At 40.0% G+C, this 13,985-nt stretch overlaps 1 protein-coding gene across 2 annotated transcripts in view; it reads left to right on the top strand.

Moving 5' to 3' along the window:
- Positions 1 to 339: 339 nt before the first annotated feature.
- The window catches only part of LOC124153635 (gamma-2-syntrophin), a 479,721-nt gene continuing 466,075 nt past the window's right edge, over positions 340 to 13,985 (top strand). For both annotated transcript variants that reach the window (XM_046526930.1, XM_046526929.1), the window contains exons 1-2: positions 340 to 729; positions 878 to 958. In XM_046526930.1, the coding sequence (XP_046382886.1) occupies positions 884 to 958 (75 nt within the window). In that variant the 5' untranslated portion in view covers positions 340 to 729; positions 878 to 883. The remainder of the gene's footprint in view (positions 730 to 877; positions 959 to 13,985) is intronic.

Genomic DNA, 13,985 nt, shown 5'->3' with positions numbered 1-13,985 from the left:
CAGAGGCCTGCTACGACGATATCCCGGAATGAAACGAATTCGGATCTACACAGATGAATGAAATTAAAATAAACTCATAGAAAATAATTAAGAATGTTGAGACATTGATTACACCGATGATACAGCGATATAACGCATAAATAACAATAAAAAGTAAGTTTTTCCATAGTGATCATCTCAGGGTAAAACCCGCGCCTCCAGGATTTTATATGCGATAGCTTCTAAAATTGGAGGGGAGGTGGCAGCACTCTCAGCGACGGGTTTTCCAGGTTACTTCTGGAAGTTCCTGAACTCGCCGTAATGCGCTCTATCACCAAGACAATTGAGTGCAGAAGTAGTTATAACGTCAAGCAGTCGATGCAGGGTTGATACTCAAATGTTGTTTTTGGTCCTTATTTCTCAGAGGAACAATTTAATGCCAATGGCTTTTCCGTTATAGTTTAAAATGTGCTATGTGTTACCCTATGAAGGATGTGATTATAAGTTGCCAATGCTTTTGAAGGCCAGTGTGAAGGAATCTGCTAGGATTGTGAAGTGTTATGTTTTCAACTCGCCGAAAATCTGTCCCTTTTTTACGACTTAGCTACATTTTAGGCGACAAAATTACTATTTCGAACAGTTAAGTGCACCGAATTCTTGATTTTTATTTTCATTCACCTTTGCTTCAACACACAGCGGCAAGAGCTTATTAGGAGTAAGGATTTTTGGACATGGTTATACATTTCTAAGGTAATTTTTAAGTTATAAAATGCATGGCTTGAAGTTTTGTGTTGAAAGAACATTTTGTAAAAAAATGCTCTTATATTTTTGAAGTTTCACTGTAAAAATTCGCACATACAACGTCATTCATATAATTTTATAATGTTATTATTCACAGGGCACGATGAATTGCGAGCTCCAGTCAGCACAACCCACCATGGGGTCCCCGATTGAGGAAATCATGGAGAACAACATGAAGGTATGCGATACCCTTTATCCCTCTCGTGCGATGTCTCCGCTGTCACTCTGCGGGAAATATGGTTTGTTTATCTTCGTGACGTATTTTTTACGCTCCGCTCCGCTGCTTCATTCAGCTGCGTGAAAATTATGCAATAGTGACTCGCATGGCTCCCCAGTGAACGTAATTGTTGTGTTGAGCCTTACACGTATGTATTTGTGCCTAGTATAATGCGGGATAATTACGGAGAATTCGATCAAACGTAGGGTCCTCGCTATCCGGCGGAACGCGGGATGCTATTACGTCCTCTAGTTGCTATCGCTGAAGCAGTTGCGATTTTCTCGTTACCATTGTTACCAATGTTACATATCTCAGGAGTTTGTCTAGTGGGCGTGTACCGTGGGAGTCGAGGGAGTAAATTTGGTGGATTTCCAGGAGTTCTTCTTTTTATCCGGGCTTAAATTTTGGCAGTTGCCAGGGCAGAAGCAACTATGAATGCGTTTTGAGTGTTTTCTCTCCAGTGCTATTATTTCTGTCGTCTTTATAGGCACTGAAACATGTTCGTGTATTTTACTGCACGTACAGAGAATGAATTCACGGAAAACTTTAGATGCCTCAGTCGATCTGTAATTTTTATCTTCGAAAGCAGTCCGAAATTACGATCGTCCAAAACGAGTATGATATAATCGATGGAAGCCGTCTTTTGAATTCATATTTTTTCTAAAACTATCTGATTAGCTAAGTGAAGTATCTTGCGGTAGACCGTTTAGCTAGGTCGCCTAGACGACGGCGATACGACAACAATGCTGAAGGGAAAGTTAAGACATGTGGATCGTGACAAGAAAAGTTTCCGATGAGCTCGGGTGACCCACTAGCTTCCTACCTATTGTAAATCTGCTGTCTTATGAAGAAGCTCAGACCTTTTATTCAGCTGCCATATCAAGTGTTTAATCATAGGTTACACCTGGGGCAGATGAAGAAAAAATTAAAGAGGGAGACCCGACCGACGTAAAATATCTTATCTATGTAAGTACTAAGTTTTTCTTTCGGGCATCAAGAAATAGCCGGAATATTAATTTGGCATTTTTCCAGAAATTGATGGAATTATATTGAACGTTTTTCGATCTGGCTAAGGTTTAAATAATGATGAAGACTTGAGGGTGAAGTGGGTTTTTATTGGCTCCGTAGCTCATATTAATTTTATACTATAGCCTCAAGTGTGGACTGTGAATTCCCTCTTAAGTCCCAGGGAAAAGTGTGTTTTTCAATCATGATTAGAGCGATCGTACTATCTATTACAAAAAAATGTATCCACAAGTGTGGGGCTACCCATGAATCCGCACCTGCTAGGTAAAGTTGTGGACGTCTAGTCCCACAGGAAAGAGCCCCATTTCGTCGAACACGCATTCATTTACGAATGAAATTTCATAGTTCGAACATATCGGCGAAAATGCGTCAATATTTCAGTACACAAAAGTATTGTGCCTCTTGTTAACCCTAGGCAGTGAGTGCGTGTCGTGTTTGAAAGTGTCCCAGTGACCGTTTCGTTTCTCACCTCACCCTCGTGCTTTTTCGCACGCTTTCGTTCGCCGGAATGTGCGGCATGCAGTTGGCGTGACCGACTCCGTCACCCCCGGTTGAATCAATCCGTGTTCCGGGGCGATTTAATCGAATTTTAGCGTGCCGATGGCGAGAAATATTTTTTTGTTATATTTTCTACACACGCTTCTTTCACGGGCCGCGTGTGTCCGTTTTCGATCGACAGCAGGTGCAGTTAAAAGTCTCCACCTTTCGTGCGAACAAAGCCTCCCGTCTCATGCCTCCAAAACAGCGCATCGTCATCAATGGTCAACAATCCTAAGATTGGTTTGACGCAGCTCTCCATTCCTCTCTCCTATCCGCTAACCTTTTCATAGCGACATATTTCTTCTCTTTTACATCCTTCATAACCTGTTCTATGTAACTCATTGGGGGCCGTCCCTTACCTTGTCCTTCCCTTCCACCTGTCCCTCAGCGATTGTTTCCATCTGGCCATCATGCCGCATAATGTGGCCAACTAAGTTATCCCGTCTTCTCCTCGAGGTTTTTAGAAGACTTCTCTTTTTTCCCACTCTTCTAAGTACTTCTTCATTACTTATTTATCCATCGACCGACAAAAACAACCCGATCACGAATAATATAATGGAAGATTTTCAAATCGGCCACAAAATTTTTTTTCTCCCACCGCTCGTTCAAATAGGTTTGTAAAAGTCGTCACTCGTGTCGCTGACGAGCTGAGCGATCCAGAGTTCACGTAGAAATAAGCTATTTTTAACCAAAATTGTATTCGTTCCCGTACATTTTATCGTATTCATATCTTTTCCCCGCTATTGAAAATACAATATTTCAGATATTGAGAGTAAATGGATCGCTGTGAACTCACTGCCGCGCTGTGGACAATTTTGTAAACCGGGTAAAATGCGCCCGAAGCGACGACGTAAATGGATCTGATATGGGACGGATTGGGATCTCCTCTACGAAGTTCTCTTGAGCAGTGGCGCAACGAGAGGGGGGTTTTGGGGGATAAAACCTCCCCCAGAGCTCAGAGAAATTTTTAATTTTAATCCATTGTACTTAATTTGATTGATATTACCAATAGAATAGTGTAAGGATTAATAAAATATCACTCAGAAAGCCGTAAAACACCATTTTGAATCATATATCTTAAAATTCCGTAATTTATAATCTCGCACCTACCGCTTATCCTGGTGGGATTTCCATACCCCAACACACCCCGGTATTAGTTGCACCTAAAGTCGCCCCCCCAGCCTTAATTCATAACTACGCCCCTGCTCTTGAGCGCACCTTTCTTCCTCTCTCTTTCTGGTCACACCCCGCCAACGCGCCGTGAGCACGTAATCCCGTCGACCGTACGATGCACGTACTCTTACAACCCACCCCCCCTTTCCCCTTTCCGTATTGTATTCGCCGCTCTGCGTCACTTCCGTCACTCGCCCGAGCCCACCGCTTTCGCTCGTATGCATTAACCTATCGCGAATTTATATGGATACTGGCAGTGAACATTTATCTGGTATCACACGGGGTAAGGTCCTCAATATCCCCTTCAAACGTTTAGATGTGCAACTCGCTCATTGTCCTCAGGGATTCAGGAATCTAAGGATCAAGAGTCCTGCAATCCAAGGATTCCTGAGTCCCTAAGGACGATGGGCGAGTTGAACATCGAAGCGTTGGAAGGAGTTGTGGAGGACCTTACCCAGTGTGAAAACTGAGAAATATACACCGCCATTGCTCGCCGGGAAATAAAAAGTAATTACATTACATGGACTTTACTATGGGGGAGCGCGGAAGCCTAGTGGGTTGAGCGCATGGCTGCTGATGTAAGTGTCCTATGTTCGAATCCCGGGTGATGCCTTCGGGCACCTCAAAGCAAAATCCTCGAAGTACCAGGTGGCCCAGGTGAAGGACCTCCCCATCCTTAATTTGTGAAACTCTCGCGCCCGTGGCTTGGTGAGCTCTACCATCACCTATCCTAACCAAGTTTCAGGTTAATCACTGAGTTAGTGGGAGACTATTATGAAACTATCCCACGCATTAAAGTACGCTCATTTACAGTAAACTTGTGACATTGTGAAAGAAACCTAAAAATAGTAAAATATATTTGGTCTTCTTCATATTCGGCAAATAGTATAAAACTAACGTACTATTACTAAAGTATTCTACCGGTTAAAGAACGCTTATTTATAGTATTGATGTGAAATTGCTAAAGAGACACTTAAAAATAGTGTTAAAATATAGTTGGTCTTCTTTATATTAGGCAAATATGAAAATAAAACAATCTAAAGTAAGAGAGTGGGAGAAGGGAGAGTTTGAAAAAAGGCTTATTTTTGCACACAAGGGGGCGGAAGGGTCAAAAGCGTGCTTGCGTGATACATGAACGCTCCTAATGGCGCATTCTAAAACGCTCACCAGTCTCCGCACGCTTATGATAGACAGGTGAAGTGCTTGGGGATATAAAAGAAATTAGCGAAACTGGGAAAGACTCGAATAGGGATATGGAGGTTTATATGGAATATTTTGCGAGTTGATTGTGCCAGACCAGATTGGGAAAAATCCCAATCAATTGATGTTAAGTGTTCACTACGCAGCCACTATGATTTTAATAATTTTGATATAGTTGCATTATATGACAGTCTGGAGAAAGTTTATTTTTAGAAACAGGTATCTTCCTTTTGACAATCATTATCACGTTGTATGCATGAAATGGTTTTTAATACCTACATTTTGAGATTTGGTGGAAGTAAAACGGCGAACTAGGTTTGAAAAGACTTCTAGATTTTTGTAAAACCTTGGGGGAGGTGCGAAATATTTTCGTGCTTATTTTGCGATTTGTACTATCTATAATTTTAAGCGAAGAATAATATTTTTGGTTGGAAAATATTCTTCTCTGGACTAATTACATGAATAAAATGTGTTAAAAGCAAACCTTGTGTGTACATAAAACTTGCGATATCATGTTATTACGTTCATTTATTTTGCAAAAATGCAGTTTCTAAGTGTAATCCTGGTGATTAATTTACGAATTAATTTACGAATATTCGGCTTAGTTTTACTTCGACCGAATATTTATTTACAGAAATATTGAAAAACAGATGTCGCTCATACATATTTTAACTTCCTTGTAAACCGTTAATTGCCTTAATTTGACTGTGAAAGCTTCGTGGTAAACTCCGTGATGAGTTATTTTGTTATTTCTGCGTGCTAAAAACAACTTGTTTTGAAAAATGGCGTGAACTTCACGGAAATCTTGTACAAGAGGTGGAAGAATGGAAGTCAGCGTATATGCGGCGGAGCGACGTAATAATGTATGCCTCTCACCGACGCACGATTATAACCAGCTGCATTTTGGCACCGACTCCTAGTTGCAGTTCCTGGAAGGACCCCTGTGCGCGAAAATATTTCTATCTTTAATTTTATGATATGTACTTCTAGTGGAGCTCGGTTGAAATTTCAGGTAGATGTGATGATGTCACATTGGGTGGCTGACCCTACGTGTTCCACGCAGTTCCTGAAAATTGCCTAGAATGGGGAATTGAGTTTAAGAGATAAACTTGGTCTTTTACCTAAAGTAGAGAATTCAGTCCGTGAAGATATATCTCGGCTTTTCGAAATTTTACGTTGGGAAAAATATCCAGGCTCCAATTTTAAGTAGCCGAGATGGTTTATCGAATTCCTAGGAGAACAATTAGTCTTTAAAATGTATTTTATCATTAGTTATCTGACCCACTAACAGTAACTATCACTTTCAAGATGAAATTTTCTTCCTTTCATAGCGATCCATCTAATTACCCGAAATTTTATGTATTAAGAGTAGTTATATTATCCTCGAAGCGGGGTGCAACTTCCAAAAATTCGTTAGTTTTTTTTTTACTGAATGCAGAATGAGTAAACTAGATTTTTCAAATTAATTGAAGGATTTTCTTGCGTATTTTTTGGCTACTCGGCTGTAATTCTTGAAGTTTTCGTATGTGTTCTGAAGTTTTGCACCTAACGAGAGGATTCGGTTGTATAATTAATGTGCAAAAATAACAGTACCTACCAAAGAGAGAATGTGGAGTTAAAAAGTTTGCAGGTACGTTAATGAAGTTGTTTGAATAGAGCTATGGAATGAAAAAAAGAAAGGAGCAAAAATTGAGCATATTTTGAATGGTAACGTCTATAACGATTGAACAATAGAATGCCAAAAATGAAAAAAACAATACCGTCCGCATGAGCAGGAGAACAAGTTTCATGAACGTAATAGGAGACTGAGAAAGACTTATCAAAACCGTTTGCATTAATGATGAAGAACGAAACGCAGCCAGAATTGCAAATTCGCTTTGCTTGGAATATCTCATAGTTTCGTTTGCTCTGCGGGGCCAAGTTTCTTGCCTGCGCACTGGAGCGTTGAGTTAGCTCTGTGGTGTGAATAAGCAGCTGGAATGCCTGGCGGCACGCTTAGCGCGAGGCGGTCACTTTTTTTTCACCACCGAGTTATGTAGTAAAAAAAGGGAAGTCGGCGTTTCAGACTGCCACTCTGCGAGCAGTGATTTGATGAGTTTCCCTCTTCATTCTCTCGCCCTGAATATAATAGGCGGGTCCACGCTTCTTCCTTTGCTTCTAAGCTTAGGGTTGCGGTTTCGAATCTCTTTCTTGGTCTTGGATGGAAGCTAATAATTGTATAAAATGAATGAATACCCTAAAATTTGTTTTTCCACAGAATATTTTATTAATTCACGACTATGGTGACTGCGGTTGACTTCATCTCCTGGTGATGAATACATGGTCGTGAATTAAAAGAAATTTCTTTGAAAAAAAAGTTAAGTTATTCATTCAAAATGTTCAGCAAATTCCACAAGTATCGCCGGAAACCACTAACTTGCTTAAAATGAATCTTACGAGTGATCTAAGCTCCACTTTTGAACACCAGGGCCACCTTAGTTTCTCTTCCGAGTAAATAAAGCGTTTAAATCTTAGATCTTATGCTAGAATTTGTTTAATCTGTTCGTATCGACGCGTAATTGAATTCCGTCGATGCATAATTACGATGATGAGTGTATTCTCAACGTTGTTTAGTTTATGGACTTAATATGTCTATCTGGAGTCGTTAAAATCATTGCTCTTGCCGGTCTAAATGTTTTTGGCCGCAACATTTATCGATACCTCTTCCAAATACATTATTGCGTGGTCCTAGCTATCTGAGAACCCTACAGGTACGGGCGATTTTCTTTCTGTTCACAGTTACATACTTTTATTTAGAAATTTATTGCCATCTGAATTTATGCCAGTTTCGGGACTTGTACTATTTACTGAACGCCTGCAACATTACTCTTCTTTGAGGTGTAGATGACATCAATTGGACACGGTTGGCGTCAAGTCTGTGACCGGTATCGGCTGGACTCCCCGCACGACACTCCAATCGCCTCGTTCCACATCTTCCTTTCATCTGGACCAAATATTCCCACGCCATTATCGATCCTTGGAAAGGAAAAAAATAACATTTCATCGGGACGGAGGAGTTATTTTGACATGCCGCTGTAGATAGTCATTGTGGATAGACGACAAATGCTCTCCCGAAGGAGTAGGAAAATCGATGAGCATGCACATCCATCTGAAGCAGAGTTATTCAGTTGAGGTTATCGCTTTTGGAGAAGTTTTTGTCGAGATCAACTCGGCTGGCCGTCGATCTCGTTCTGAATCATAACTTAAAAGTGATCACTCAGTGTCGGGATGGCTAAATTATTATAAACTGTATTTAGAAGCAAGGCTGCGGTAGACGTGGTGGATATTTTGGTGTTTATATATGGGGCCAGTTTAGCACCAATACGGGTTGGTGCATAAAATGGTGGATTAGTGAGGGGTCCTAATGGTAATTTATGAAGGGCGGAAAAGATCCTTAGTGAGCATTGTCAAAGAGCATTTACACTCCATGGCATTGGGTTACAGGACGAGTCAGGTCAACAACTCTGGCTCCGACAAACTGCTAAAATTTGAAGTGGAGTGAACTTGAAACCCAAGTCGGAATAAGAATTACGGAAATTTCAGCTTCTCCAGCTCTCGTGAACTTCTCTCTAATCTCGTAAAATAAATATGGAGTTTCCATGATTTCGGCCAGCTAAATTTTTGAATATTATTTTTACAGTTTATGCCTACAAGACTAATGAAAATATTGAGAGCTTGAAAGTGATACTAAGTTTTTAATCAGTAAGGGTATTTCAAAAGGCATTGCTATTTCAGGCCGAGTGCCATCGAGTTTAACTTTGGAAAGAATATGCAGTGACGCAGTCTATAAATCTGGCGAGATAAATTTGACAGTGCAGGTAACTTCTTGCTCTTCCTTCAATGTGAGTGTCATCGACCTCTTTCACTATAATCTTGAAAATACGTAGTATTTTTTATTTTATTTGTTTCCACACTACGAAAACAGCGCTATTCGGCCTGTATATCGGGATTTATAACATTTAACAATCAAGCAAGCGCAAACATTCATGCCCTGCATAAGAGTAACTTACCCAGGCGGGACTCGAACCCATGACTTTTGGTTTGGCAGACGAGGACCGCCGCCATCGGGACCCGTATATTTGTGAGTTATAGAAATACATTTTCTGGGGGCAGTTGGTGTATGAAATCGGCGAAGGGCCAAGGTTGGTAGCCTGCGTGGCCTTTCAGTCGCTGAATCTGTTTCCCCTAAAAGAGGCGACAAAACCATTGAGAGCGGATGATCTCCAGGGCGTATGGGGCCAAGGATTATCAAGTAAACCTACCTCCCGCAAAAGGGGTGGCGGACACATGTGCTATATAATACACGATACACCATAAACCCCCCTCTTCCACACCTCTCTTCTGAGCGTAGACCGCTCGCGATCGCTGATATGTGCTGCTTCCTTTTGGCCTCGGGATCACTTGCGCGGGTCGGAGTGGTCTTTTTTCGCCGTTCATGAAGGATAAATGGGACGCGCGGCTGGTCCGGCCTCTGCAATTCTCGACGGATGACCCGAGGGCTGCAAGTTCGTTGTCCGCTTCCTATGAAAACAAAAGAATTCCAGGATTTGTGGCCCGGTAAGAACTTCCGGGAGTTCATAATTTAGAAGTCTTTACAGAGGTCATTCATAGTGTTTGGATGCTATTTTTTTTTAAACCATTGGTTTTGATTTACTATCGGCGCGAGAAATGGTAGAACTCTGAACTTCAGGCAGTCGTATCGAATTCTGCCGAAGCTCCATATGGTCTTGTAATATATATCGTTTTACCCATTGTTTATTCGACTGCAACAATGAATCATTAAACAGTGTTTAAACGTAATTGGTGCTGTCGGCATCGGTGGCGGCGGGGTAAAGTCCTCAAAGAGGGTTCGGTTGTACCCTCGAGCAAGAGGTCGCGGGTAATGGTCTGAAAAACGTAAAACTACTGTAGGAACTTCAAAACCATCATTATATCTTAAGTTATTTAAGTATTTGATAATACAACAAGTGACTTCCATACATTGATAGCAAGTGGGAAGGCATGAAAATGTCGAGTTCCAAAAATCGCGCGAAATATTATGAATAATGCGCACGATTACATTAAGGATAATTAAACGCATGCGTTTATGCACACATATTAGGTAAAAGATAAAAATATGAGCACGAATCAGGTTTAAATCAAAGGAAAAAAAAGAATGTAACCTAATGAACGATTACAACAGTGAAATAAACAAGGCAAACGGACTAATTAGACGGTAAAAATTACTCGAGTCTATACCAGGGCAAAAACCATCCAACTCAAAAACAATTTTTTTGTAGGCTGTTTCCGCTACATTGCATGAGGAATGTATGAAGGGAAAAATTTAAGGATAGGCCCTCGAGGAAGGCGAAGAGAATTCGATTCTGCATACATGCTCGGAGAAAACAAAGAAGAACACAAGGAAGACGAGCACCATAGAACTGAAGGAACTATCTTGGGAAAGGGATAAATGGAGAGCGGAAGTAAACTAGTCTTAGGATTATTTTTTACAAGGAATTAATGATTTCTGCTATAAAACTGAAAAAGAAGCATACATATGCAAACAAAGAGTTGTGTTTTACGTGAATTTTATTTTATATTAATAGTATTAACAGCGTTTACTCTGACTGTCCAAATGTTAAGGTACGTATTGTCAGAACTTAGCCCTCGATATGCTAAAACGGTGAGTGGGAATGTGTAAAATAGCAGAAATCATTAATCCCTGGTAAAAAATAATCCTAAGACTAGTTTACTTCCGCTCTCCATGTATTCCTTTCCCAAGATAGTTCCTTCAGTTCTATGGTGCTCGTCTTCCTTGTGTTCTTTTTTTTCTCCGAGCATGTATGCAGAATCGAATTCTCTTCGCTTTCCTCGAGGGCCTATCCTTAAATTTTTTCCTTCATATATTCCTCATGCAATGTAGTAGAAGCACCCGACAAAAAAATTGTATTTGAGTTGGATGGTTTTTGACCTCGTCTAGACTCGAGTAATTTTTACCGTCTAATTAGTCCGTTCGCCTTGTTTATTTCACTGTTGTAATCGTCCATTAGGTTACATTCTTTTTTTCCTTTAGTGTAAACCTGATTCGTGCTCATATTTTTATCTTTTATATTATATGAGTGCATAAGTGTATGAGTTTATTTATCCTTAATATAATAGTTCGCATTATTCATAATATTTCACGCGATTTTTGGAGCGCGACATTTTTATGCCTTCCCACGTTCTCTCAATTTATGTAAGTCACTTTCTGTATTATCAGATACTTAAATAAGTGAAGATATAATGATAGTTTTGAAGTTCCTGAGGTAGTTTTACGTTTTTCAGAGAATTAAGGGTAGTTAAAGACCTGTTTCATAGTTCATTCTAACAAAAGTCGTGGTTGAAGCAATGTTTATTTCCTGGAATAAGTCGTAATACATTTATCATACCCTCTTTTTCCGAGGTATTAGGCATAACAAGTATCTTTCGTAATGTTTCGTGGTCCAGAAATGAAAATTAAGTATTGTTAATCAGTTAATTATGGGAAAGAAGTTTTCTTAATTTTTACGCCGCCAGACCCACCTTTTTTTCAACGATGTCATCGTAGAAAAGTTGATTCGTTTCTGTAAAACTGCCGAAGTTTGCGTTTTGAGGAGAGAAGCTTAAAGATATAAATAGGTATGAAAATGTTGAAAAATATCAAGCAATTATAAAAAAATTAGCATAAAATACATAGGACGAGAAATAATTCCCTCCAAAGCTTTTTTTAAATATTATTACGCTGCTAATGAAACGGGCTTTTAGCGACATCTGGATTAAATTAATGTGGAATTCGGGATTGGAAATGGTGGCCATTGATATATAATATAATCACAACTTTACTCCGCTTTTCCCCCGTCTGGTGTGAAACCATGGGCTCCCTGCTACGATAGTGCGACCTAGGCACCTATTCTTGCAAGGGCATTCATAATCTCCCTCTCAAAATGCGATTCAATTTTTTTATAATTTGACCTTCCTCCGTCTGCTCGAGCGGAGTAAAAATTCTCCTAATGACCTCCCAATTATCTCATTAACATTATGAGACAAGAACCAGCAGGAATACCAGGGCCATAGCCATGGCAATTAATGTGACATCTAAAGAGAAGTTACGTCGCTGACGCATCGGCATCCAACGGAGCAAACTCCGTTGTGCGCCTGAAATGCGAGCCCTCTGTGTATTTTTTTTGGCATCGTGGCACTCGTGGTAATATGACGTGGGCACATTACCGCTAATTGTGTTTAAGTGCCCGAGTGGAGCCGCTTCGCGTTATTTTTTTTTTTTTTTTTTGAATGTTCCTTCGCATTTGGTGAGGGTAGGGGAATGGTGGTTTCTATGGGGTGGGGTTTATTGTTACGTGCGCCCCGATTAATTGAGCCCTCTACCACCCTCCTCTCTCTCGCCAACGAGCATCGCCCATCGTTTGTCATTTATTTCTTTTTTTTATCCGGGCGCCTCTTTGCCCGTCTAATTTGTTTCGCGGAGTGAACCGATTGAAGGCCTTTCCGCATTTTTCCGTCAACCGCCTGCCTTTTCCCTCTCTATCACCTCTGTATATCGTGACTGACTGGCGTTTTAACCCTGACGGATGCATTTCCATCCCGTGAGCAATCGGGGCCGTACATATATATATCGTCACTGCATTCCCATCTTTTATACTCACCTCCATTCGCGGCGCCTCCATGTTTGTTTGTGGTTACGCCGAAGCCTTTCCCCTCCGTTCCTTCCTTCATCATTTTACCCCGTTGCCGTTGCTCTGAATAATACTCCCTATGTTACCATCGTGACCACTTCGAAGTATTCACTCACATTAAGCCGGCCCAAGCTGCAACCGTGGTGTTAAAAATAATGATTCTTATGTTTATGAGTTTTTGAAAGTTATATGCTAATAGCAGTTACAGAGCTAATAAAGCATAGTTAATTAAACATATTCGAATGATAAGAAAAAATAAAATGTAGAATTTAAAAATATTTCTGTAAACATTCACCCTAACTATATAAAATTATTTATACAAAATTTATGTAATTATTTGTTGTATGTATACAAAATATTATAATATTTTCATCATTCTGTTATGCTCATGGTCTCCATTAAGGATTATGCGTTTACTTTAGCCTTCTCTCGTAATGTTTTTGCGTATATTTCATTTAAAGTCAATTTATGTTTGCTTTTTGCAGAATCCCTCATTTATCTTGTTATGGTTTTCACACGGAATGCGAACATTTGGGGGATTAACTTTTTTTTAAGTTTTTTTTTTCGATTCCGATTCGACAGATTAACTTTTAGAATTTTTATATTTTACATCTGTTGTTGCTCGATTCATTAAGAGTGTAGTGCTTCGAAGGAGCTGTAATTTTGAATTTATATCACCTAAACTCGAATTAATGTTATCACTCTCCAGTGTTCTCTAGGGATCATTCCAGAACCGAGAGTAACTTTTTGCGGCATGTGGACGAATTTTGTGTAATAATTTCACGCTTTAAATACGAGGTGCTATCGTTGGCAGCTTTGTTTTTCGTTGGTATTTTTTTGAGTGGCTGAATTGTAAGTTCTCCTTTGCTTAAAATTTCACGGTGAGTTTGGAAGTTAGAATTTAAATTAGGAGCAGTTGCAGAGCGTAAGGTGAAAATAATGCCATTGATTGCTACCCTTCAAACATTTCCATATTCTCTCGGAAAATTTCGAGGTTAATTATTATTCAGCATATCAAAGGATTTAGCGAATTAATTAATTTTCCGCTTGAGTTTTTCACGGACAATTACAACATCCGAAAATTCTAGCGAGGTGGTGCGAAATTTTTCCTAATTGGAATAACTCGGTGCTTTTTTTCCGCAAAAAAAAAAAACAGTTTCAAAAACTTCGAAGAGTATTATTCGTATACGTTAATTATCGCGCCGTCACATTTCTCGTCAATCGCCGTCTGCGAAGTATTATTCCGTCGGGTTCTACACTCGTTGTGTGTGGTGTCTCTATTACCGGTTTGAGTGTGTGTTCATTGCGTCCGCGAGGAATGC

Source organism: Ischnura elegans, chromosome 2 (genome assembly GCF_921293095.1).
Source record: "Ischnura elegans chromosome 2, ioIscEleg1.1, whole genome shotgun sequence".
In the NCBI taxonomy this organism is placed as follows: Eukaryota; Metazoa; Arthropoda; class Insecta; order Odonata; family Coenagrionidae; genus Ischnura; species Ischnura elegans.
Note: the sequence above shows the minus strand (reverse complement) of the source record. Positions and strands in the feature narration are given on the sequence as shown.